The sequence below is a fragment of the Parambassis ranga genome, chromosome 2 (genome assembly GCF_900634625.1).
Source record: "Parambassis ranga chromosome 2, fParRan2.1, whole genome shotgun sequence".
NCBI classification, from domain to species: Eukaryota; Metazoa; Chordata; class Actinopteri; family Ambassidae; genus Parambassis; species Parambassis ranga.
Window position 1 is genome coordinate 20,886,460 of NC_041023.1, and position 27,495 is coordinate 20,913,954.

Sequence of the window (27,495 nt, forward strand, 5' to 3'; positions counted from 1 at the left end):
TCATCTTCATTCACACAGATTTTTTTAATCAAGTTTTTTTTTTATAAAGTATATATCTTTTTAGCGTCAGTAATTTAATCTTTAATAGGTAAACAATAGAAGATCTGGTGATGGGAAGGGAGGATGGAGGATTTTACATACAACTTGACACACACAAATGAGCGTCAAAAGAGATAATGATGGCAAAATGATGAGCGTAAGGAGAACACCTTCCAGGAGAAGACGATGTCGGGGAGCTAGCGGCAAATGGCAGGAGCAGCTCCACCGGAGATGTTATTATTATTGTTGTCAAATGTGAATAAATAAAACCACCTGCGCCGTTAGCACAGGGAAAGCCATGCCCCTCCCCCCATCCCTTAGAGCTCCACCCCTCCCTCAGATGTAAAGCAGGTGTGTTGACTATTCTGTCCGTCCTTCCCTCTGTCCTCCTCTCCCTACGAGTCTGTGCGATTCATGGAGTATTGGTATTTCCACAGTTAAACACCGACATTGGTCTAATACCTGGAAAGCAAAGAGACCAGTTAGCACCCAGCTGAGTTTGTGGTAAAATAAGACAGTGTTGACAGTTTGGTGTGGATGGATGGACATCCTGGTTTTTTCCAGTCATAACTTGTGTGTTTTTAATGAAGTGCCGACCAAACTGAGTGTCGTCTTACCTATAGTAGTTTGGCTTAAAGGGTCCATTCTTGTTCAAGCCCAGGTACTTGGCCTGCTCGTCAGTCAACTCCGTAAGATGTGCGTCAAATGTAGGGAGATGTAGGCTGGCCACATACTCATCTAGAGGGTGAGAGAGAGAGAGAGAGAGGATGTTAACATTCACCCGCGTCTGTGGCTTATTAATGATTTAAATGAGAAATAGAAGAGAAACAGCAGGGAGGTCTGACATTTATCCAATTGCTTTCATCTGCAGTGACTACCGTCCTGCATCTTCCTTTTTGCTTCCCCTCTCTTCATCCATGCCTCATCTGTGTGTCGGTGTGCACTGTGGTATCAGCAGCACTCACTGACAGGCTGACCTACATTCAGCTTCTCGTTTTCCTTTTCTATGCATGTTCTCTGCTCTAAAGAGACGGCTCAGAAATGTGACGGGCAATGCTGCAGCCTGTACGCGCGCGCGCGCACGCACACGCACGCACACACACGCACACGCACACACACACACACACACACACGGTGTCTGTAAAGCTGGATGCAGTCTGCCTGCAGGGCTTCTGCCGCGTCAAAACAAACTCGCTGTAATCACTTCCTGTAAATCTCTGTGGCTAGTAGCTATTTATATACCTGACATCATGATTTTAAGATTACATCATAATACTTTTTTTATTCAATAGGTCTTTACACAGGCTGATATTAGATGGAATTCCCATTTATGCATTGGTCGCTCTTTGTGTAACCTTTATGCTGATAACACAATAAAAAAGTCTTACCCATCTTCTTGGGCAGTAGATAAACATCCTGCTTGTAGCGTCCCTCTGGGGCATTGTACAGCTCTATCAGAGCCAACGCCTGAGCAGATAACACACACAAGTGTTAACAACACACACACAGAACAACCGAAAAAACATAACAAAAAAAAAACAACAATGTTAATGTGATCGAAATTGAACCCTACTTGGGTAGTGGCGGTGATGGAGAGCACAAAGGTGGGCACAGTGGAACAGCTAAGGTTCAGAAGACGACCCTGGAGAAGAAGAAAGAAAACATTTGAGTGCACAAAAAAAAAAATAAGATGAGGTGAAATGGTCCAAGATCGAATCAAAACACATCCTAGTGTCACCCATCAAATCCTCTGTTGCACAGCCTCTTAATGTCCAACAAAACTTATAAAAGTTATTACTATGTTATTACTATCCATCTAATCTTGTAGTTACTCTTCTGCCTTGTTTGATGCCCACAATGAGCCTCTAAACTGAAATAATTTTGCCTGTGTCCCTTCTCAGTCAAGTACATGTTATAAATTTATATGAATTAATGTACGAGAGAATAGAGAATTTCACTGTGACCCAAACTTATACTACGACGAGGAAAGAAAAGTAGCTCCATCTACAGCAGATAGATTACATGATGACGTTAACGTTATGTGTTTAAAGGGGTATTTTTGGAGCATTGCTCTGTTTCAGATCGGAACTGCTGGAACAGATCTAGGCCAGGTGAGGTGAGGATGGAGGAGCAGAATTTACTGATGTGGTTGAAACCTGCTGTAGATCAAACAGCCTCTGAGACACAGGCATCGACAGCCTGCCAGCTTGTCTGTCTGGCCCTGTCGGAGTGCTCTCATTCTGTCATGGCTTATAACATACACACACACCTTAACCTGCAGTGTGTGCTTGGATGAGTGTGCCTGCTGGCAGTAAGTTACACTGATATGATCCATCATTGTCCACTGGGTATGTTTTGTGTGTCGATATGTGTGTACCTCTGCTAGCAGGACTATCCTCTTGCCATCAGGCCAGATTACGTGGTCCACCTGAGAGCGCACTCTCTCCCATGTGAGCTCAGGAGTCCGCAGGCTCGCCTATAGGGTGAGAAAAAGCATCATCAATGACCGTTTTCCCTCCCACTTCTATATTTCTGTTGCATCAATTGTTGACTAAGTCTTATCCAGGACTGAAGTGATTCAGCTTCCACTTATATATGAAGTTCTTCCTCTTTGCACCAGTCACTGTTCAGTATCGCTTTAAAAATCCTCACATTAGTCTTATTTTTGTTCTGTTTATTGAAAGACAGCAGAGCCAACAGCTTAGCATTATTTGATTCCTATGAGAGCATCTGCATCCTTTAAAGACACAGCGACACCACAAGGTTTTTGAAAAACAGCTGATGAAAATGGTCTTTGCAACCAAAGCTCAGTTGACCAAATGGACCTCTAAAAGCGAGTGAATCATGAAGGTAACGGCCTAAAATTTCATATGTGCAAAAAATCTAATCAAACTAAGTCATGGCTGTCATTTAGACACCCTTAACAGTAGTAGTAGCAGCAGTATTTTATGTCTAACTCCTGTATGTCTGTTTGTGGATCAGAGCTTTAGCAGGAATCCTGCCTACTCAAACTAAGCTGTCAGTTGCCATGACAACAACAAACAATCCCCAAGGTCAAACTTTAAGGACATGGGCACATGAAACACACTGCCGGGAACTCTGCATTCTGCCCTCTGTATTATATTCTTTTGATCAATGATTCAAAATCCAACCCTGCAAGTGTTCTGTAACTTAATGTGATTGTTAAATACAAAGCTGCCAAAGACTGGTGACTGACCACGTCAATCTCAGTGTTGGAGTGTCCCATGTTGCACACGATGCAGCCATTTTTCATGCGATCAAGGTTTTCTCTCACCACCACGTTCTTATTGCCTGGTGAAGGGAGAACAGACAGTAACACAAAAAACAAGCAGTGAGAATACAAATGTAAGATGAAAGATGTGCTGTTTTTTCACATTTCAAAAAGATCCTCAAAAACCCAAAGAAAGGAAAACACATTAAAGAATCTGTACATGCTTTCCATCATGCAAATGAACAGCAACTACATGCTATAGTCTGTGAGGAGCATTTTTTGTTCACTAGAGAAATGCCCCTCATTTTTACAACACATTATTTTCCTCATTTCGCAACAGCAACATTATCAGGGCTCTAATGAGCGGACCTTCATGAGGCTACCAGTAGGTGACCTTATTAGACCTACAGCCGGGCCTGTTTTCACAACACTTTGAAACAACACTAATGCCACGCATCCTTTTATCATCGTCCCTGTTCATTTGCCGTTTCACCCAACAGGCAGACCTCTGAGTCAGGCCTGGCAGGGGCATTAGGTAATGAAGAAGAGACACAAGCAATTCTCTGCTCCAATTAAGGGTTCAACTCCCTGACTGCCGAGCCGAGAACTCCATTAGCAACAGCTGCAGTGATTATAATGATCTAAAGACTGTCTAGTCATCCTTCAGGGAGGCTGACAGACAACTATGACTGAAAGTTGTATTCATTTCATTTCATTTATTTATACACCTTTAGGTCACTTCCCAGCATAAAAGCCAACAGGACAAAAAATTCCTGTTTAGCTGCTGCCAGACAATAGGTCAGCAATACAATGTTAATGAAAGGGGTGAACCCACCTGTGCAGGTGATAACAATATCCACTTGTCTGATGACCTCATTGAGTTTCACCAGTCTGAAGCCGTCCATGCTGCAATTGTTTAGAAGAAAGGAAACAGTATAAGACTAATGCGAACAATGAGCCTTTAGAGGAAGAAGAAAGAAGTCTTACCAGGCCTGCAAGGCACAGATTGGGTCGATCTCTGTGACATAGACAATGGAGCCCATTGCTTTGAGTGCAGCGCAGCAGCCTTTTCCAACCTGGGCATGAGAAAACACATGTGTCAAAGGAAGCAACATGGGTACTCAGTCTTTTGACATTTGTCATGCGAGTATATAAAAATGTCATTTTCACAGCCTGTATCAGCTCTTATCACACTTTAAACATTGTAGAAAACATACATACGTTTCATGTTGCGATCACAAGGATACTTTATTAGCACAGAGCTCTCTAAACTACATCTAAATCCACCAGAAAACAAGCAAAATGTGTGAGGCTTACCTCTCCGTATCCACACACCACCACCTGTTTGCCTCCAAACATGACATCAGTAGTCCTCTTCAGGCTGAAAAAGTGTTATTATTCAGACTGTTAGAAACACAGAGGAGGTGGGTGTTGCTTCTTGGCAACACAAAATGTTCAAACAAACAGGAGATGGTTTCATACCCATCTAAGATGGACTCCCTGCAGCAGTACAGGTTGTCAAACTTCTGTTTGGTCACAGAGTCGTTGACATTCATAGCAGGAACGCACAGCTTCCCCGCCTTAGACAGCTGGTACAACCTTCAAACACAAAATTCATAATTAAATGCAAAACAATGTGAATAGTTTTATTCATATTAGATGATCAAGAAATGTCCATGATGATTTGCACATTATTTTTCCACTTACAACTGCACAGTGTATTTAGACCATTTTCACCACTAGATGGAGATGTTGCCACACCAGAAACAGTCTCTAAGCTTATTTGTTAGTGTGCAGACTCTGTATAAATGTACTTGTATAACCTCTCCTTGGAGATGCTTACAAGTAATATTTAAAATCTGATCGTACCTGTGCACACCGGTAACGCTCTCCTCTACAATGCCCTTGATCTTCTTAAACATGTTGGGATATTTTTTATAAATCCAGTGAGTCAGGTCTCCACCATCGTCCAAGATCTAAGGAGAGGTTGAGGGAAAAAAGGACACTTTTTAATGGTTAAATAATAAAAAAAGAGTATAAAGGTATACTCCTTTCTGCATTTCTAACAACAGTAGATAGTAACATAGTAGAAAGGGTGAAAAAGGGAGTGAACATAATTTAAAAAAATTAAGAAAAAAGAAAAATATTTTTCTCTTGTTGAGATTTGTGCAGAATATATGTATGCTACCATGTTGGGCTGCCAGCCTTCCACGTTGACACAGCGATCAATGCACCACCAGAAGTCGTCCTCTGACTCGCCCTTCCAGGCAAATACACTGAAACCTACAAACCACAGGAAGCATCGCAGACATAGTAAACACACAAAGTGTAAAAAATAAGAAATCTGATCAGGGTGTGAAAGAAAGACCACATCAATATTTTAAGAAGTGAAAAAGAGAGAGAAGAAAAGGTCAGGTGTCACACACAGGAAGTCTTACCTCCCTCCGCCAGAGCAGCTGCCACTTCATTCTGAGTGGAGTAGATGTTGCAGGCTGCCCATCTGCACTGAGCACCCAAAGCTGACAGAGTTTCCATCAGCACCTGAGGACAGGACAAGGGGTCAGGTTCGACTTTTTGGTTAGAGCAGCTGGGATAATGCTGCTCAGGCACAGTGTGAGTGTGTGAAGAAGTGTATTTTCTACTCACAGCGGTCTGGGCAGTGATGTGGGTACATCCCACCACCTTGGCACCAGCGAGGGGCTTCTCTCCCTGGGCTCGCTTTCTCAGAGCCATCAGCGCTGGCATCTCTGAAGGAAAAAGAAACACATAAGTGGATACAAGAAGCTGGATGGTGAAGGGATCCCCATCATTTAATCCTTCTAATACTTCCTCACTAATCCATCAACTCATCCAGCTCATTTTTATATTTGTTGCGCACTTTTTTGCAGTTTCTGTTGCTGATTGATATGTTGGTGGAGTCAAATTCAGAATTTATTATTACTGTTCAAAGCATATAAAGCCCTAAGAAAATCATGTTGGATCTGCAGAAAGTCTTTCTACAGCAAAGATGAGATCATTATTAAATGTCTAAATGGTGATCACTGGGCTCTTCCTTTGACTGGGGGAAAGGCTCACATCATGTTTGAAGAGCATTCTCTCCTAATGTTGACACCATGTTCTTTTGGAATTCTTTAGACGATAAGCCATTGAGAGCACCTTGCCATGTGTAATTATCCAAAACAAGAGGTTAATAACTAGAACTAACATTTTCTACGGATGTTCATATTCAAGGAACTGCAACATTTGTGTAACAAGATCAGTCTAGCTCTTGACCAAGACCACAAAGCGAATAATCAACCTTTCGGTACAGGACAAAACATTGTGTTAATGTAACTTTTTCAAGTGAACACTGAGATCCTGCTGTCATACCTTGTTCAGCAATCTCAATCTCTCTCCGTCCAAAGTCAGCTTGTTTGATGTTTTTGATGCAGAAGTCCCCATTGCCTTTGGAGTTTTTCTGTTGTTTGTCCCGAGGAGACGTCTCATCGTCAGAGCTGTCCGTGTATGATGCCGCTGCAAACAACCAGAACACACAAACACAGTATTGTTAGCATCTGTGTTGCATACAAAGGTTAAAAACACAGCAATAAAAACAATAAAGCAATAAAGTATTGTTGTAAACATAGTATATACTGGATTCACTGGATTTTTTTTATGTGCAGCACAAACACAATGTGGTTCTGCCTTTGGTTTCTCCAGAGTGAATAAAGACTGGGCTTTTTCAAAGCCTGCAATTTGACTTTGGTAGGCCACGAATTCTGGACAGCACAGTGTTTAATTGATTATGAAACCAAACCATACTCTCTAAGAGAGTATCTCCAGCCTTCATTATAACATCTGAAGTTAGGCGTAAATGGAGAAAAACCTTAAAAAGTTTTAGAGAAAAGAAATGGGACCAGTACTATATAAAACTGGCAACATCTTTTAACAATACTGAAGTTAAAAAACATGCTGTACTGTGCCATGAGGGGACAAAATAAAAAAAACTGAAATAATCCATGAGTTAACTGTTAGGACAAATCTTCTTTGGAAATCTCCCATCCGTACTGACAGGAGGAAAGGGTGGGGGAGACAAAGGAGACAGGGATAATGTGCTGGTAAAGGTGAAGTGATTTGCACCACTACATTCCTTATTGGAAAAAACACACTAAACACAGCCAATGAGAATCATTATTTCAATCTGCAATACTTCACATGAAGCGTGTGACTCAAATGTAATAATATACTTAATTACAAGCACTTGTGTTGAAAAGTTCTTCAGACTCCACCACCAGCTTAAAAAGAATGCCAATTAAACAAACCTATACTGAAATGTTCCTGGGAGAAGTGAGTTCAGTGTGGTGTCTGCACTGTGGGAACCATCAGAGAAATAAGAATCACTCTGGTGAGGGAATTATGGGAGAAGACAAGAGCATCATGTTCAAAGGGCTTCGCAAATATCTGTAATATATGGAAGACTCGGTTAACAATGGCTGCTGCTGAAACAGCCAACACATTGCAGACAAAAAAACATACCAATAGTCAAAATAGTGACTGACATGACTGCAGTGTCTAATAAGAGAAAATCAGATCATTATTTCAGCCATGATCTGAAAGCCACAGGCAGTATAGGGAGTACTGCAGCAGGAGGAAGGAGAAGAGGAGCTGAGGTAAAAGGAGAAGAAGTAGTAAAAGGGGAAGAGGAGACAAAAAAAGAATGAGGAGAAGAGACTTAGTGGCGTGGGAATCAGAACAAATCCAAGGGCATATGCCAAACATCGAGCTGTAAACCAAATAGAGAGCCAAATACTAGATTATAACATATTTTTAGGCAGATTTTCTTTTTCTACAGAAACAAATGCAAGATTCTTTCCATGGTCTGTGTTGCTCATCTAAAAAAAATGCCTGTTGGTTTGCATATGTGACAGAAAGTCACAGGACTAAAGGGCTTCCTATTTTCTCAGAAAGAGTACAAACTACAGGGTGAACTATTTTTTTTAGCAACCCTGACCTGAGGGACCCATTAGATCCATCCATTAATACTGACTGAAAGTCATCTGTCATCTGTCATCCATCTGTTTGTCTATCATATTCTGGGTCCAGAAGCAGTGCTGTCCGAGCAGTGTTGCGCAGATTAATTCATCATGTTAATGGCGTCATTGGAAGTTCTGTGCCCGGTGAATGAATCCTGACACACAGCGGGAAACAAAGAGCAGAGAGTCCAAGCAGCTTAGGCAGTAAAACATTTCCGAAAATTCAGCTTTTAGAGTGGTGATAAGACTGAGAGGCCAAAAGATTAAAGAAAAAAAAACACTAAAAACTTGATCATTTGCATTGCTGCTTATCATTTCTCTCAGATATCTTTCATTTCTGTGGTCCTTATGCTAAGCTAAGTAATCACATTCACTCTTTTTTTAAGTGGTACTGCAGTCTCCACCCTGCCAGAAAAAAACACTGAGAGAGACATGAGAACACATTTCTGCTGTCAGGTTCCCTCCTCCACCTCAGGAAGCACATCTACAGCCATGAATGGTCACCTAGACCTACTTTGTCTCAGTTACACATTGATCACAGCCTGAACAGCACTAAAGGTTCAGGTCTGCCGGAGCCTTTAGAAGTTCCCATGAAACACAGGGTCAGAGTGTGAGAATAAAAGAAAGAGGAGAGGCAGAGGTAGGTAGTGAGAAGACAAACAAGGTCAGTCACCCATTCATCCAGGTGGAATCCAATTCAAACCTGCCTTATCTATTGGAATGTCTGATAAGCAGCAGGCTACTACAGCAATTGAACAACAGTGTGTTTACCTGAGCTGTAGCTGTCTGTGGAGGACTGGGAGATGGAGCGGGACAGAGAGCGACGGCCGATCTTGGAGGGTCGCTTGTTAAACTCCTGTTTCTGGTCGGCAAACTGGATCTGCTGGCAGAGAGGAGAAGAGGACAGAGATCAGGACTCTGACATTTATTAACCTTTAAGGCATCTCTTTATCCAACAAACAGCTCTTCTTAAGACTCATATGCGCACAGTTGTAATCGTAATCCGAGTTCACTGTGACTTTGAAAGATAAAAAGGAGACAATGAGGCCATTATCAGCCAGTGACAAGGCCACACAAGGTACAGCAGATCATTCTCTGAAACGAGTAGGAGGTGGCTCTTCGCTGTAGTCAGGCCATGATTCTATCACTTTGTTGATCTTTCCGTTGTTACATCAGAGTTGATAAGTAAATGCATCATATTCATCCAACGATAATATTACACAGCATGAATGGCTGACCTATTCCTTCCTTCACCTATTCTAAAAATGAAACCATGTAATGAGAACAAAACACGAGTGGCTGTGTGAACACAAAACATGAATCATAAAAACATGTTTTTTTTTCTGTTTGGGTGAATCTTTTTTTCCATTACCATGGTGGCAAAAGGCTTTCAAAGAGAGAACATGAATAAAGGCTGTGCCTCATTTTCATGCCTGCCTGCAAAAAGCTGTCCTTGAATACCAAATGAATACAAATCGCACAAAAGAAAAGATCTTGTGTGCGTGTGTTAAAGTCACATATCAGGAGTGTGTGTTTTCATTTATTAAATCTTTCTTGCAATGACAGTTACACACACACACACAGACATCTTGTCCATTCACAAAGAAAACTGAGCCATCAACCGATGTTCTGATATTATCAACAATATAAACCTTTGCTTCAGTTCAGCACACAGATTCTCTCTCACCTTTTGACTATATGAAGACTGAAAATATCAACTGTCCAAAGACACACAGTCTTCCACACAAGTACATACACCGAAGAGGACCATTTCCAGAAAGCAAAGTCAATGCTGTCAGTGTCTGATGAGTATTTTGAGACATTTTAGCAGCATCCACATACTAATGTCAGACTCTGAGCATCTCGCTGAAAAGCCAGGCTAATCCACCTCTCGTCCTCTCTCCTTACCTTCTTCACACAGGGCTCACTGTTGTCCTCATTCTTTTTCTTCTTCAACATTGCCACATCTGTGTGTGTCTGTGTGATGAAGTGGTGGCAGTGTGGCAGATTCAAGGCCCTGTGTGTTGAAGGGACTTAATCTTTCAAGGTCTGATCATTTCACAGGCTGCACCTCTCCTCGGCTCTGCCTTCTATTTAGCCTCCGCTTTCCTCCAATCCAGCCCAAGCTGGTCCAACAATGTGCTGGCAAACACAATGCAATGAATTGTTTCCCTTTCCTTTCACTATTTCCCCTCCCTCTGTCCCAACTCATGTTTAATTGTTGATTGTTCAAGAGATTGGTGTTCCTGAATTGCTTGTATCAAAACTGAAGCTAAGCTTTAAAACAAGGTGATCCAAGATGGTTATCCTGTGCAGCACACTAATTAAGAGTATTGTGACAAAGAACTAAAAAGATGACACACCTGTGTACAATTTTATTGAAAATAAAAGATCAGATGATTGAGAATTAATGGACACCCTTTAGAACAGCAAGATAAAACCTGCTGTATATAAGCCCTTGGTGCAATTACCCCTGACCCCTAAGGGATTATAATAGGGTTATTGGTCTCTTCATATTTGTTGGATGGAGTTTAGATGAGGGGCTTTAGGAGCTCAGAGTTCTACTGAAGGATTGAGGGTCATTTTAGGAGCTCAGAAGGAGGGGATAGAGGGCTTACAAGATGTTTTTTGGGGACAACATTACCACAGGTTAGATTAGGCCTCAGAACATGGTGTGCTGCCAGAAAGAATGGCACAGAGGTTTGTTTAAGACCGCACAAAATGAGAGCAAATGAGGTCTGTGTAGTTGACCATGTGCAAGCAAAAAAAAGCATGGTTGTATGGTGCAAACAGATGCAAGAATATCATCAGTTAAGATATTTTAACTTGCAGTCTGTGCCAAATAAAAGGCATTTCAGCTGGTGGCAATGAGACAAATAAATTTAAGGCAATGAATGAGCTGATGCTCTTACTAGCAGCCACTTAGCATAACCAGCCAGCCAAATGCTGGTCAGGTGTTCCTGCAGCTTACTACCCTGCTAAGAATCGAATTTATGAATGAAGTCTGTGGTTTTATGAAAAGGTCGCACTGTGGTACAAATTAAAAGACAAAAATATCATTACTACATGTACATAAGGAGAAGTTTCACCTATTGTGCACTTATAGTAACCCAAAATAATAAAAAACACACAGAGAGGTGTGTTTTGTGTAAATAAGAACAAATAGAGGTAACATCAGTGCTGCTGTACTGGTACATTAGAGTGCCATTAAGAACAAGTCTGCGTGACTCAACAACACATAAAAAGGTCATTTTCCAAAACACAGACGAGCAGCTATTTTAGAAAAATCATTATGCAGAATTCACTTAATGTCTGATATTGAGAGAGGAGCTGAGGACATTCAAGAGCATCGGAATACACAGTACAAAATATCATTCAGTTGTACCAAGCCTCTCCTCATGTAACATGACTATCCTTAACAATATTACAAGAGAAAAGAAGCAAAACACAAATGCATGAATGTTGGAGTATGTCGGATGGTTTCATTCATCCAGGTCATGTTCTGTCCAAGAGTTTAAATCGAGGAAACTGGACGCAAGAATTTTTTTGAAGACGTTTCGCCACGCTGGCTGGTTCTGCTGAACTGAAGAAGAGACTTGAGCCCCATTGCCTCAATTTAAACTCTTGGAAATAAATGTTGCACATTTATGTGATCTGTACCTGTACGATTCAGACTAAACTTTCTCTGTTCATGTCACTTTATCCTCTGTCTTTCTAACCTTGCTGTGCACTCCTTACATTATGGATGCTGACTGATTGGTTAGCAAATCCCATGTGAATAATGAATGACAACTCAATACTGGAATAAATCTGTGTGACCAGCAGTGACCACAACTGAACAACACTGCCACTGAAGACAGGGAATGCTGGGCGTGAAGCAAGATGTAGACGGTGTCTATAAGGACAGACTTTGCTAACGCCTTCAGCAGGCTTCAGTGGCTTTTTGCTGCGAAGTGTGAAAACAGTTAGCAAGCACTGCTTTGTGTGTCCGGCATGCACAACTTATGCATGTTCACACACTATAAGTAATAGAAATGTGCACACACAATACTGATAACAGCCCCTAAGGTTACTAGGAACACTTTACTCAATTATGTTTCTACTGTTCAATAAATCAAGCTATCAATAAAGAATCATACTGCTATCAAGTTATTTTTATGTTCACTGGAGAGCAAATGTAAAATTAACATTTCCAGTTGGGCTAGAGGTGAAGGCCTCAGCTTAAACTCTACTATATAAAAAAAATCCCTTTAACTCCAAATGGAAGCCTTAAAGCGCTTCAAAGCATCCATGCTAAACTAACAGCATATCTGACCTCAGAGATCACACACACATACAGAGGGTTGTGTCCCATCTGCTTATTTAACTCAATGACATGCTAAATACCACCATAAATACCAGAAAATCTAAATCCTAGCCCCTGCCGTTAACAGCACTGTCTCTTTAGCCCACTGAAAGGGAAGGATTTGTTTTACAGACATTATGTTTCCGGGCTGGACAGTTGATCTCTAGTTAAACGCCACGGGATCTGTGGTACAGGATGAGAAGAACAAATAGGCTGTCCCGGTGAAAAAAAAACAAAAAACAGAAGCCCCTCTGGGCGAGCATAAAAGAAAACAAACAGGCACAGATGTAGCGGCAAATGTGATGAGATGCAATACCATATGGTTTTCTTTTATTACAGAGGCAGCTTGTCCTGTTTAACTGGGAAGCTGCTCTATTAACATAATTGAAAACAAATAAAGTGATATTAAACTGTAATTATAAGACCCACAGTTTTTAAAGCAAGGGGGTAACATGCTTATTTCAGACTTACGTTAGAAAGTTTAAAAATAAACACAATCCCTTTCTATTACAAATATTTTTTACCCCAGACATATAACATACGTTTTAGCTTCACTTGGTGAGCTTTGGCATGACACCAAGAAGAAAAATTGATTGTTTATCTATTTCCAAGTCTTTGTAGGCCATTCTAGATAGAAATCAAAAGGACAGCTAAGCCAGTACTGCGATATCCACGTCAATACAACAGGAGAATGACGGTACAACAGCTGTAGTCTGACGTCCTCAGTGAGTCACTGCACGATGAGCTGTAATCTAGTACCTGACTGATCACGCACAGTCATTTAGTCAGTGTTCAATGAAAAGAAGGGGGTTGATTCCTTCTATTACTGGACAAATCCCACAGTGTCAAGCATCTGAGGGTTGTGTTGAGCAAAAGAGACTTATTGGCTGAAGGAACATGACACATTCTAAGGATATGATTCCTGGTGATTCTGCATTACAATGTGTAAATGACCGTTTTGTGGCTGTGTTATGGCGGCTGAACACAATGTGTGTCCTTTAAAGAGGGTTTATTATTCACAACATGGTTTGCTTGTAGGAATTCTATTATCCAAATATTGCACAAGTAAAGGCTATGTGTACTCAGCTGTAACTGTGGGGACACAAGTTGGCATGCTATGCAAAAGAGTGCAAAACATACAGCAATGTCTCAACAGCTGTGCAGTTTGCTGGCAACAAAGACATTTTGGTTGCTTCAGAATGAAGGGCTGGTCTACAGAAGAGCTCTTCCAAACCTGTGGAGTGGAATCCGATCTTAATCAAACACAGTGGGGTCATGGGATGCAGCGGAGAGACCCCTGCAGCAACAACAAGCCTCTCGCTACTCAGGCAGATAGAAACACTTGACATGAACCTCACTATGGACATCTATCAACGCCTTTATTACATTTTTTGCTATGATTGATAATAGACGACCATAAAAATAAACACATGATCTACAGATATTCCATGGTATTCAATATTACCTTAAAAGTGGTCATACTGACAGAGATCAGGATGTGGCTCAGTCGTAGATGGTCCTCTCTCTGCTGCATCATTAACTGGCATGAATACATAGCAGACCTGCTGCCACAGGGTATACAGGAAATGTTGTGTGGCTCGTTTACAATTTGCCACATTTACCACATTAAAAACCTTAAGTGAATGAGGGAATAATGCAGATGGGGTTGAATCACTTGGAGCAGTCTGGTGGCGTCAAGCTCATATGAAGCGTTAATGTACTAGAAAGAAAACTGAAATTCGATAACAGAAAGAATGTTTTTTTTGCTTTGGCTTCATTAGGCAGCAATAATGCAGTCTAAAATAATTGTTTTTACTTTCTTTACCACCCCACAATTTAAACTGCTCAATAAGGTCATGTGATCACATCGTTTTTTTCCTTTTCCTTTGACTCAAGACATAGATACTCTTCTCGTCTCACAGGAGATTTGTTTGTCAGCTCGCTCCCATCTGGGGCCAAATGTTTATACATAAACAGACCTCTTATGGCGTTTAAAGTACAGATGTTTGCATGCAGTCACTTTCTATAAAAGCTGGAGTTTTTGAGCACAAGAGACACAAGGGAGGTGTACATCTGAAGAACAGAGGATGACACTTAATCTTTTGTTAACACAAAAGAGAGTAAATATCTATATACATTTATATAAAAAGTAAATATATATATATAATCTTTTGTGTTAACAAAAGATTGAACAAAATATATTTACTCTCTCCAGTTTCAATCGCCTCAAGGCAGCTGTTCGAACTCACTGACATCTTATTGCCCATAAATAACTATCAAACCACAGTCTGCCGTTTCTAGATTTCAAAGAACTTTTACAGATGATCATGAGCCAGAGCAGTCAGCTCCTCCTTTAGCCCAAACCAAAGAGCCATTGTCCATAGGGAGAAAACGAAAACGAAATATCTGTGTCAGAGACCTCATGTGCACTGAAGCGGAGCCTCATCTGATTGACATCAGACTGCGTGTTAATTAAAAAAGAAAAAAAAAACAGTCTCAGTCAACAGCTGTGCTCTATGGTGCATTCTGTTATGTCAGTATAGCCTTTTAAACTTGAACCTCATAAGAACATTAATCAGGAAAGTTCAGTTCTGTTTGGCTGCACAAACTTCCAGTACGGTCATGACATGATGTTCTGCATCGTCAAAGGTAAGATGTTAAGAGTAATTACCGCACACTGAATCACAGTGCAAATAGATTTGGATGACTAAATTAAACACCAACAACTATGACAATCATGACATATTTTAACACAGAGGAAGAATTATGAGCCTCTTCTTGGCTTTAGTCACTGCCAGCCTGTCAAAAAACAGCAGATCTCCATAGATCATATCCAAAAATGGTGCTCTGTTATCGAAGGAATGGGGGGGTCACTAACCAGCAATCAGAATTTGCCGTTGACCACATGAGCAAATGTTTGAGCAGCCTTTATGTGCAAGGCAAAGTCACCACAGGACAGGCTGGCTGGGAGACAGACCCCCTAACTTTGCTGCATTTAACAGAGAAAAGCACTATAAAGGTGCAACAGCTCTGCTTTAGACAGGCTTCGTTGTTTACGAGAGCCAGGTTGCAGTAGCCCATCATTCACTCATTGAATAGATACACCAGTGCATCTATCCAAATGACAGAAAAGATTCACAGATCAACAGCAGAGACCTGACAAAAGGTCCTTTGAGAAGAAACCTAAAGGGAGAAGAAGGGAAGGAATAGTTAACATAAGGACCAGTGGGGAGCTGGCTGTTTATACCTCCCCTCACTGCTGCTCTTCTCTGGGGGGAACCCAACCTCCATCGATGGCAACAAAACAATTCCATTGACAAACGTACCAGGACCGAAGTCACAAAACAAAATCTGTGTACCATGTACCATGAGTGCCTGTTTATTTGTCATCAGGCAACTCTTTACGCAGCAGAGCAGAGAAAGAAAACTTTTCTTATTGGATACAAAATAACTAAACAGAGCATAAGCAGTCACTGGACCAAAACCAAATATGGAGGACAAGTGACCCTTTTCGGTGTCTCCCATTGAATGTTACCTAAAAACATTTAAGTGTTGTGTCAACACCTGCTGAGAGTGATGCCAGCACTGGCCATGGAATCTTGAATTAAAAAGCCTGTATCGTCACATAATGATGATACCACAGAGCACTCCCCACTAGAGCAATCCCCGGCCCTCTGTTATGGTTCTATAGTTAAGCTCTGGCTTATAATTTGCTTTCGATCCAGATATATGGGGAAACTTTGAATTAATGTTTCCATAGTGCAGAGCTGACTATCAGGCCCCGTTTTCGTGTTATGTTAACAGTATAATAGCCAGTGATGACACAACAAAGTAAAAAAGGAGAACACAGTCTGAGAAGATCAGACAAGCTAAGTGCAAGGATGAGTACTTTGAAATCAAAGTGCCAGTGAGCTTTTAATAGCTTTATGTTTAGATGTTGTCTGCCAGAAGGCCTGGAAAAGTGACTGATGGCATTAAAAAAAAGCGCCACGTCCTGTTAACGGCTTAACGTTGCAAACAAATGTCTGGAAATATCCCCAAAGTCAAATCCTAAAAGTGGTTCTGCCAGTCCTCAATCCGGGAGGAACAAGAAGAAAACGGAGACTGTGTACTCTGTAAATCCAAGTGCAACATCTTTCTATAAAAGGCATAAAAAAAGTCAGCGTCTGTAGCCAAAGCAACTTGACAACTGTTTGATGTGTTACAGTATTTCTTTTCACTTCTCACTCATCCACCTCTTTGGTAAGAGACGATGGAGATGGAACCTAAAATTCTTAGGGTGCATTAAATTCCAATGTAGGGAGAAATCTGAAAATGACAGAATTAAGTAGCTGCAGTATTGTTTTCATATACACTTCATGTAAAAATAGCTACTTATTCTGTAACTTTACAGTTGTCTTCAGTTCATTGCCATTTAGACTTTCACTGCATTGGGTTTTAAATTATTTTTTATATCATAGATGCAATTTGCATAGTAGTAGTTTTCCTTTACTGATTAACACTGTGTACAGATCAATCACAGCAGCTTCTTGGCAGTCACAACAAAGTATATCTGTCCAACTCTGTTCCACGAATTACTCCTTGGGCACAAATAATTATGTGAAAAAAATCTGCTGGCTGCAAAGAAGTGTAAAATCACCTTGATAGAGAAGCACATTGTTGTGACATCTTTTATATGTTTATTTGGCTTTGAAGTCCATTCGCTTTTATAGGACTTCCTATTACTCACACCATCTTTTCATTTCAGTCAATAATAAACATGGTTTATCATGCACATGTTTTTAAGAAGCTCTTGCATGCCACATCTAAGAGTCGTGTTTCTTGGTGCTTCCAACAGCTATTTCTGGATTACTATTGTGTTTGCATAGAAGAAAAACTAGAATAGACTGCAGACAGAGAGGTGCCAACGTTTCTTAAAAATAGTTTTTTTCCTCCTCTCTGTCTTTCTTTCCATCACCACTACACACACACACACATAAAGTCCTGTTCTTTCACAGCTTCTCTGTCTGTATAATTGAAACTAGATCAAACAGTCTCGGCTAGCCTGAGATGCGGTGCCCTCTGATTCAACTCGCATGGCATCAATGAACAAGCATAAAAAAAGTCAAGCTTGTACTGTATATAGCCGCCTTCTTTTTTTGGTTCATCATCCTCTCACAGAGACAAACACAAGTTCATTTTCTAACAATGACTGCAGCTTCAGTTTAAACAAAGTTATCAACTTGACAGAGCCGACAGGTTTCCCAGTCTTAACTGAGCACACAGCTGTTGATTGACACATCGGCTAACAATCGAGCCTGTTGCTATTACAGTCATGTATGGAGTGGCTTGTCACACCCCAGGACATGCTGCCCTGGATGACACGAGAGCTGATTTTCATTTCCCATCAGTGTGACTGTTTCAGGAGCTTTGAACAGCTATAACTTGTCAATAACTGCTCCATACATACTGGTCACAGTCTGTTGAGCAACACTACTGGACTCAAAAGTCCACTTATTACCAAACATATTATATACACTTGCTTTTAAAAAAGTGATTTGTCAGAATAAAAATATAAGGGACATCCTGAATCGTTGCTCCCATATAAATAGATTAGGAGAATACCCTTAATTCTAGGAAAAACAAAGCTGATATCCCTGTCTGCTGGGAGCCAACAACACCAGCTTGTGCAAAAGCCAGTGGCAATAACCCTGACCTGTACTCAGGCCACAGGAAAAGACCAGACACTTTACTGCACAGACACAAAGAACAGGCGCAGAAATCTGGCGGAGAGGCCTGGCTTTTAGTGAAAGGCTCTGTAGTTGTTAAGCCCTGGCATCGCACGCACAGACGGCAGACAGACAGGCAAGTTAAAAACGGCTGGCAGAGGGGCACAGAGAGGAGCAGAGAAAAGAAACAACACGTTAAAGCTTCACCCATGTGAATGTTCATGAGTAACAGAGATTATAATGCATGCCACTTTGCAATGTTTACAGGCAGAGATGGGAGATGTTCGTAAGCCAGCTGTTACAACCTTGCTGTTAGAACCCTGACATCCCTCCCCCCACTGTACTACTTGATGTGTAGTGTTTGTATGCTACATGTGACAAACAGGCTGCTAACATTTTAAAAAGAAATTAATTTGATGGAATTGTGGCAGATTATATTTCTGTTACCCAATTGCAGAGCACTTCTGAGGGCTGACCAATAGAAGGACGAAAAGAAAGAAGGAAGCAGCTAGCGTGAGGTGGCGTGTGTATGTGTGAGGGTGTGTTTTTGTATCAGAGCACAGTGTGCCGCCCTGAGGGTGGCTATGATGTAAGGATGGCTCCTGTTGATTTATACACACAGACAAGTGCTCAGACTGTAAATAATGGCACACATATACACACACAGTCAGTCACGAGTCAAATGTGCTTGCACACCCCCATTACCATGCATACACTTGGCAGTTACTGAGCCCACACGCAATTACCAGTGGCCTAACACGTGCCCACACACACACACGTATACATCGCTAGAGGCTTTGTGCCACACAGAGCTTCACTACGCTCACTGCAGCCACGTCACCAGCAGCACCAGAGAAAGTCATCCACCGCTCTGTCCCTCTGAACCATACATTAAGCTACAGCATACACAAACGTACAGATACAACATGCAAATGAAGGGCTAATTGAAGAAGTCTAAAACTGAAGGTCATGTTTATGAAATAAATGTTGTTATTAGATAAGGGGAGGTGCAGAGTATGTTGGTTCTGTGCAAAATGTCAAAGCAATCTAACACAGTAGGAGAGGACACGATCACACTGCTCTATCAAAGATGTCTTTTCACTTCTCTGGGTAAGAATCATAATTTAAACCTATAAAAAATAGATGGAGCCTCCATGTAACTTCCCTTTGGATGGGTTTATCTGACTGCCACAGCCCTGAATAACCCTAGCGCTGCTATAAAACTGTGGAAAGTATTGCAGGGTGATCTACACTCAGAACCCCCCATCCTTCCGATATGGTCTGATAGTCACAGTAAAGAGCCGAGGGACACCGATACTGGGGGAGAACAGGCAATGAATGATGGGGCTTAGTGACGGATTAAACCCTACCTGCCTCTTAACAGAGAGGGGGGAGAGGACAGCAGCCAACACAATCAAGACTTTCTGTAACTTTTTTTCCTTCTTTTTCACATGACTGCTGAATGGAGGAACAGGGGCAGGACTGCAGGCTTCACATGTCCTTCAAGAACAGAGCAAAGATTTCTCAGGCCACTGATTTTCTTCAAATAATCATATATTACTCATTGTTTACATTTTAATTGCAATTTGATAACAACATGTAAGGGTGGATTATTCTTTTTCGCTGTTTTCTATTTATTTCAATTGTGTAACAGGGCCTTGATGTCCATACAGACCAAACTAGGGCAACGTTTAGTCAATGACTCTGGTCAATTTAACCTCTGCTGACAGCAAAGTGATCAGCATCGATATTGATCAGATCGTTAAAAAACCCATCTATTGTTCCCTACTCTATATAGCTCTTAAATATGAGAGAAAACAAATTTAACCAATTCAGTTGAATGAATCCTCCCATAAGCTTGAAAGGAAAAGCAAAAATTAACAAAAAAACTAAAGTGGGTCCATCTCTGGAATTGCATGTTTTGTGTTTTTTCTTCCCTCCTTTTGAGCTACCAAAAATAGCAGTGTGGTCCCGCAGGGAAGGTATAATTACATCAAAGTCACACAGATGGGGGTGGCGCTGCTCTATTTTTGAATAAGCCCATTATGGGGTCAATGATCTATGTTTAATTAGGAGTGTGAGGCAATTCTTCATTAGTAATTAGACAGGATTTTTTTTCTTAAATCTGTTTGACAAAAACTCTTGTGGCAAAGCACCAAACAATCTGTAATCCCTTTCCTAAAAGCTGCTTTAATCACATTTTTGGGATTTATTAATTATTTGGTGTAAATGAAAAGGTATCACATGTATTGATAAATCCACAGATAATCAGCACATGACCATGCAGTCCCCTCCTGCCAATCTACTTTAGCATCACTCGGCTTCATTCAGCTTATTGTTTTGGTTTATTGCTTGCAACAAAACCATTTTAGCTCACTCTACATTTCCTCAATCATAGTAAAACATTGATTTGTTGATGACTGACTGGATGTGTACATCCATTTCCCAGCCCTGAGGTGTTTCGGCTGCAACAGCCATCCTCTCTGTCTGCCACGGATTGGTGGTTTGGCATGACTAATAGGAAATAGGAGAGATGGATGGGTGTGTTTTTGTGGGGAGGCGGGGGTCCATTTTAGGCTTTGTGAGGTTCCTTTTGTGAGGCAGCAGTTTTTGAACACAATGTTGGCCCTTGTGTTCACACGCACTGCTTATAGTTTTCATCATGCTGCACAGCAAGCTTGGTGTTAATTTCTAGTACTGTCTGCTGATCCTCATGTAAACTCAGCACTGTAAGAATCTAGATAAGATACACCCATACACACCTGGTAGACAATTGTTCAATGGTAACGAAACCAAGGGGTTTAAAATTTCACATGCTGGCATCTTGTGAACACAGGTTCCAGGAAAAGTCAGCACTCTCCTTTTCCCTTCATACTGTTCACTCTGTTCTGAGGACATGAAGCTTGTAAAGAGCCTTTTAATGGAAAGATGTGTAACTCAATCAGCTCCACACACCCAATGATAGCAAGCTGCGATGACGAGGCAGGAAATGAGTTTTAACTGGGGAGTCATAGATGCAGATATGCGTCGGTGGTACACTCAGAACCAGGGAAGCACACATACACACACTCCAACACTACCCCACTCCTAAAAACAGAACACCGTGCTAGAAAAAAAGGCAAAGATATGATTTTCTGCCTAAGAACAGGTGTTAAGCTCTCCACCTATCCAGTATACTGTGTAACAGTGGGGGCAGAAGCTGGTATAGTCAGGATTCTCTGCCAGTGGAAAACCCATGAAAAGACAGCAGATGTCATATCTGTAGGTGCCAACTTAATTTAGAAACCATACTGTAGGCACAGGAGCTATGAAGTTCAACTGCCAGAATTTATAATGAAGAACTGGGAGGAGGAACAAGTACAAGTTTTTCCCAATACTAAAGATGACAACAAACACCACAACTTCAACATTTTCAATAAACATTTCTCTATAAGTCTGCTATGGTCAGGTAGCTGGCAATTAGTGTTCTATGTCCAAGTTAGATACATTGTGGAATGTTTGTGTAAAACGCTTGGCATATTATGTTTTTGTTTGATGATTTTCATTCTCCTGCCATCATGATTGGCAGGTTGGCCAAACTCCACTGAACAAAGGTGCTAACTGCACAACTGCATATTAAGCAGAGCATAAAGACAGTTATAATAGATTTGTTCTCAATTCCCTGTTTACAAATTGTACAAACTAGCTTTTATTGATGGTGTCCAATGTGGATCAAGAAAAAAAACACATTGAAAAGAGTGTATTTCATTCTTGTTGCAGTACAGCAAAGCAGCCGCAAGAACAACCCGTCTGGACAGTGATGAAGACATCACTATCTGGCAACCCATGGCGAGAGAAACTGTAACTGGTGTAAAGTACTAACAGTCCATTTCCTGCGTTGGCCTGAGTGGCACGGATAAAGATGGTTAGGGAGGTGTGATCTCACATGTCTTTGCTGTGGGGTGCTGAGATTGTCGCTGCAAGAAGGCAGACAGAGCTTGCACTATATACAGGAACGCAATGAGACTGTGAGAAAGCTAGGCATGGCTCGAAAACAAAACAAATAAAGTACAGGGGAAGTGTGTGGTTTATAACTTGACAAGACTGCGTTTGGGTTTATTTTAAGCAGTGCACTGCTTTGTATTTGGGAAGCATTGTTAAGTAAGTTGACATGAGGCAAACAGAGAGAGCAGAACCCGGGAAGAGATGAAGCAAAAAATAAAAGTGTTGTGACATGGTAATTTGAGGAAGAGGAGAGCACCAGAGAAAGATCAGATAAATCAGGGTTTCACTCATAGGCCATTAAAAAGAGTGATAAACCTCGGCTAAGTGCACTGAGGGCAAAGCTAGCCAAATATACACCCTCTTCCATGAGGGGCAGAGGCAGTCAAGTCATGGCCAATTGCACAACAGCACTACTCAGTTCTCAGTATTGCACACATACATAGCTCTATTTATGGGAGGTTATTACTTTGTACCTATCCATCATTGATTTATCATTTACATTCAACATCTGTACTCAAACATCCACTCCAACCTCTCTCAGCAAGTGCATCTCCAACCCGGACCAGGAACTCTACCATTAAGGCAAGCCTTCAGCCTCTTGCCAGATTGGTTGTCATCCTTGCTGGGTCATGGCCTGACCTGTCATTGAACCTGCTCCCCAAAAGAGGGATTAAAGCTCACAGGGACTTACAGGGCTTGCATATATATATATATATATATATATATATATATATATATATATATATATATATATATATATATATATATATATATGCAAGCCCTGTAATTTAAAAAACATGCATATATATATATATATATATATATATATGCATGTTTTTTAAATCATATGTTTTAGCCCCGGTTAACCATTTAATCACCGATCAATACACTGGATGCGTGTCAGTTTAAAGTTAAAACTGAGCGTAGGTTTCTCAAAATTCACACCACATGGCCACATTTTCCTCACCTCATCAACAGAACCTGCAAATGGATGTGTACAAAACATAAAAGGATATATATTAACTCTTTACACTGAATAAAAAAAATCCACCAAACCTCCAACAACACTCTGAAATTACCATGTATTTGCAGCAAAAGGGGAATTTTACTAAAGCAGCCATTTTCACAGTCCGTCTGCTAAAGACAACAGTGGGGTTAGTATATAAAAACACTTCACATAAAAGAAGACAGAGTGGCCTCAGAAAATGCATTAATACAACTCAGCAACTCCATGTGCACACTCAGACCAGCTCGATCAAAGAGGTGACTCATAGAAGTGAGCAAGTAAAGTGACACATTCTGCTTCGTGGCCATGGACAGTCATGAGTACATGAAGACACACAATGAGATTCCAAGAACATGACAAGGCTTTGCGTCTTTCAAAGGATGACTAAATAGTTGTGAGAATATGAAGTACTGAACCGGCTACACACTATGGCTGTATTTGTTTAAAAGTATATTATATAAACAAGCTTTTAATAGACCAACTGAAAGAAGTCGACATTTTGCGCAGTCTACATGACCCAGCATGAAACAAGTGTTGAATACATAACCTCATCTTCAAGACAGTTGTTGTTCCAACTGGACAAACCTCAAGTCTCTTTAAGCCTTTTAACCAGTGAAAGCGCTACCAGGAACACCAGCTTAGTGGGTGATATAACATTACACCGGAGAGGGATGAACTTGCTAACCCACTGCTCCGTGGAGTCATTCAAAAATATCACAGTGCATGCTTTCTTAGAACTGGTTATGAAGTGTAATCATTACCAAGTGTCTTTGGTCTGAGTGGAATTGTTCAGTGGGCATTACAATGCCTTGATTTCAGCAAGAAACAAAGGATTATCGGGGTCCATTTGCAGAAAATTTTCCTATTTTGTTGTGTCCACTCAAACAGATGCCGAGTGTCCCGAATGGAATACAGTTTGAGACTGTTTGGTCATTGTATGCAACAGTCAGTCATCAATGAAACTACAAAAACCCCCTGCCTCAACAGCCACAAACAATGGTGGTGAGGACAACTTGGCCTGCTCTCTGCAGACCTCTTTCCTAGTTTCCTTCTCCTCCCAGCTGGAGTCATCACAGTGGAGATATTCGTGCTGAGCTATATATGTTACAAACTCATCACCGACTCAAAAAGCTTACATCTGGACTCACCTACAACAGAGAGCTGGCCTTTTAATCCCCTCATGTGGCGACATGATAAAGGCGAGGATTAAAAGCCAGCCAGCCATCCAGTCTCTCAGTCAGTCAACACTGCCGGCACACTTGCTACATCAGGGCTTCACTTGAGCCTTTATAGCACTGGACGAGCAGAAGTCAGCAGATGCTCCAGGCCAGGCTATGGTCATATATATCTATAATGCAGAGCGTGATGAGATCCACTATGCCTCGTGATCTATAAATAGACTGCAGGCAACCTTCTGTCCCAGTGGGCATAAACCCATACCGGTTGATCAGACAAATGCAGTTACGACAGACTATTTAAATTAACATAACGGAGAGATATCCGTTCCAATGTGTTCTGAGTGTCTATAATCCATGACTTAAGCTTAGTGGATGTTCAGCATTATAAAAATAAAAACATACAATGACCCTGACAATGAGATGCCCCCCTTTTAAGTATTTGACCTCTGTAAATTAAAATGGACTACACTATTAAGTTGATAGATTATGCAATACACTACATTAATCATTAAATAAAATGACGCACGATATAATCACTATAATGATTAGATATAAAACTGAATATAGCGCATTATAACTAAAATGTGGGGTTTGAGTTAAGTGAATGTATTATGAAAATACATTCTCTGTACCATTGTCCTATACGCAAACTTTGTCTCCTCAATCATCCAGATGTGGCTGCTGGTATTCGGTAGGTCTGACTTTAGGATGCCATTGGAACACGGTTTACTGGGTAAGCCCAGGGCTCCTGGCCGCTGGTGGACCTCCATCTGCCTTCTTGCTTTTTCAATCTGAGGAACAGGAAGCCATCTGCTGTGTGCTCCTGCTGGTGTGCAGTCCATTTTCCCACTGTTCCTTCCAGCTCTTGCTTAACAGTCTTCTAGCTGGGTTTCCTTGGGAGGTTGTCTGATGATCATTGTTTAGGCAGTAGCAGTGGGTGTGGGCCAGGAGTGCTTTCCATTAGATTTGTTCTGTAGTAGGTTTCACGTTATTCTGAAGCTAAATCTTTTGTGAAAAAGGCACACCGACACTCCAGGAGACTTGAGCTTACCACGTCTGATAAATAACCTAAATATTAAATAACACTGTTCTGACATAAAGCTGGCAGCTTTTCAATTAGATCCTTTATCAAAAACTAACTGTTCTTTCCTTGAACATTGCCCTTCATGCACACTTCTCTCCTAATCAGGACACAGACAGAAAGATAAGCCGCATGTAGGGCATGACTAGTAGTTTTTGGATTCCTGCTTTGCCAAAACCAAGACATGCCATGTCAACCTGAACTCTAAATTAATCCACAATGGCAGGAACTCCCTTCACTGAAGCATCAGCTCCAGGTGCTCTCACAGGCTAAATCAGGCTTGTGAAAACTAGGTGACTAAAGTGTCCTGAGGTCACGGATTACTGACTACTGTTGGGTCTTAAATTAGTTCACACACACATACACACAGCTTGGGTGGTAGTGCTTTAATCTGACTAAATTTACCATGTCATGTATTATAAGAGAGAATCTCAGCTCACCTGAACTGTCATAGAACAACAATGTGTCTACCTGGTTATGTCAGAATCATCTATCCATGTGCTAACCAAATAAATAAACAGCATACATGTGTGGGTTGCTAGCACCTTGCTCCAACAGGGTACCACGTGTTCTAAAACTGGAAGTTACAAAATTTGTTTAATTACAGTAAACTAGCAAGGGTAGGTAAGATGAGCGTGTTCAGTGTTATCATATTCGTCAGTAGAACATGATAATGTCAGGTCAGACATCCACTTCTAACCCTCCTAAAATATCAAATCTCAGCAAAACTTGTAAGAACAGTTGGGTTCTCCTATGAGTTCATGTCTTTAAGGTTTAACATAAATGTCAGCTTAGACCTAACAGATATTTATTTTAAATACTTTTCATCCTTATTATACACTCTACCGTGATATTAGCACCGAACCCCCATCATTAAAAGCGTAAACTGGCACAGCTGAATCAGCTTTAGGACCAGCTAGCCTGTTAGCATCGTAACACAATGCCAGTTTTCCCAGCGAGCGTTCATTGCGGCGAGGTCCTCCGTGGAGGTCCAATAGCAGCGAGGATATACCACAACGGTTAGGGCAAAAAACGTTCTCCCACTCACCTTTTTCATCCGCGGAGCCTCGGCTACGGTGCCGTCTCGGTTGACAAAAGCCTCTCCGCCGTTCTGCTGCGGGTCCGTTCGTTTCATAGCCGACCCCTGAGGCATCTTCGCGGTGTTCGGGGTGAGCAAGCCCAGGCTGCCTTCCCCGGCTTTCGCGGAGGGCTCCGCGGTAGGGGACGTAGCGGCAGAGGAACCGGCCTCGTGCGGGTCGTTTCTGATTAGGTTCTTGCCCTCCGACGTCGGTGTCACCGGGGATTCAGCCGGCAAGTCTTTGCCGGTGAGGACGTCTTTGAGTTCGACCTCTGCCATTTTCGCTGCCACAACCTGGACTGACATCGCTGCAGTTTCTCAAAGTCCTTTTTCCAGCACAGATAGCGAGTCGAGCGGATGTGAGCGGAGGAGCTACAGTACCGAAATGCATTGTGGTTATTGCAGTTTAGCTAAGTAGCTAAACATAACCCTTCTTTAGAGAATTTCAAAAAAGAAGTGACGAGCCCACTACTTACATTTTACAAGACGTTACTAAACATAAAGAACAGCAATAAAACAATTAATATATTGGAGTATTAGTGGCTTAAAAATACAATTCTATTCTAGACCTGGACTGCATTTCCCAACATGAAAAGCCGAAATGCCTACAACATTATGGGAAATGGAGTGTGAACCAAAAGAGGACGACACTAAACTACAAAACAAACGCGATGATCACCAGATTCTATTCACAGCGAAATCGTGTTTTGATTTTACATTCGGTCAGCTAAAAGTGATTTTCTGCGTTATATTTGATTAAACACCTATAAAAAAAGAGTATGATGTTAAAATCGTGACTATTAATACTGATTTCAATTTGTGTTGACAAAAA

The 27,495-nt window shown here is 41.3% G+C and overlaps 1 protein-coding gene across 5 annotated transcripts; it reads right to left on the minus strand.

Annotated features, from left to right (window-relative positions):
• On the minus strand, window positions 1-27,033 carry ahcyl2b (adenosylhomocysteinase like 2b). Of its 5 annotated transcripts, none has more exons than XM_028399624.1 (17): window positions 26,634-27,033; window positions 9,055-9,163; window positions 6,641-6,784; window positions 5,918-6,018; window positions 5,710-5,812; window positions 5,460-5,554; window positions 5,141-5,247; window positions 4,754-4,870; window positions 4,589-4,652; window positions 4,259-4,347; window positions 4,107-4,177; window positions 3,257-3,351; window positions 2,417-2,515; window positions 1,613-1,681; window positions 1,428-1,506; window positions 657-777; window positions 1-501 (listed from the first exon to the last, which is right to left on the minus strand). In XM_028399624.1, the coding sequence occupies exons 1-17, from the start codon at window positions 26,967-26,969 to the stop codon at window positions 495-497; spliced, it is 1,806 nt and encodes a 601-aa protein (XP_028255425.1). In that variant the 5' UTR covers window positions 26,970-27,033; the 3' UTR covers window positions 1-494. The 5 variants fall into 5 exon arrangements, with proteins under 5 accessions (XP_028255425.1, XP_028255424.1, XP_028255428.1 ...); XM_028399623.1 differs by having other exon boundaries at window positions 9,055-9,166; XM_028399627.1 differs by lacking the exon at window positions 26,634-27,033 and adding an exon at window positions 10,192-10,356 and having other exon boundaries at window positions 9,055-9,166.
• Window positions 27,034-27,495: the final 462 nt, after the last annotated feature.

Excerpts from the sequence above, each read along its gene's own strand:
- ahcyl2b (XM_028399623.1), bottom strand. The coding sequence starts at position 26,969 with ATGTCAGTCCAGGTTGTGGCAGCGAAAATGGCAGAGGTCGAACTCAAA. Across the intron at positions 9,167-26,633 it reads AGGCTCCGCGGATGAAAAAG|CAGATCCAGTTTGCCGACCA; the intron begins GTGAGTGGGAGA and ends CCTCTCTGCCAG. Across the intron at positions 778-1,427 it reads TCTACTGCCCAAGAAGATGG|ATGAGTATGTGGCCAGCCTA; the intron begins GTAAGACTTTTT and ends CTCACCCTCTAG.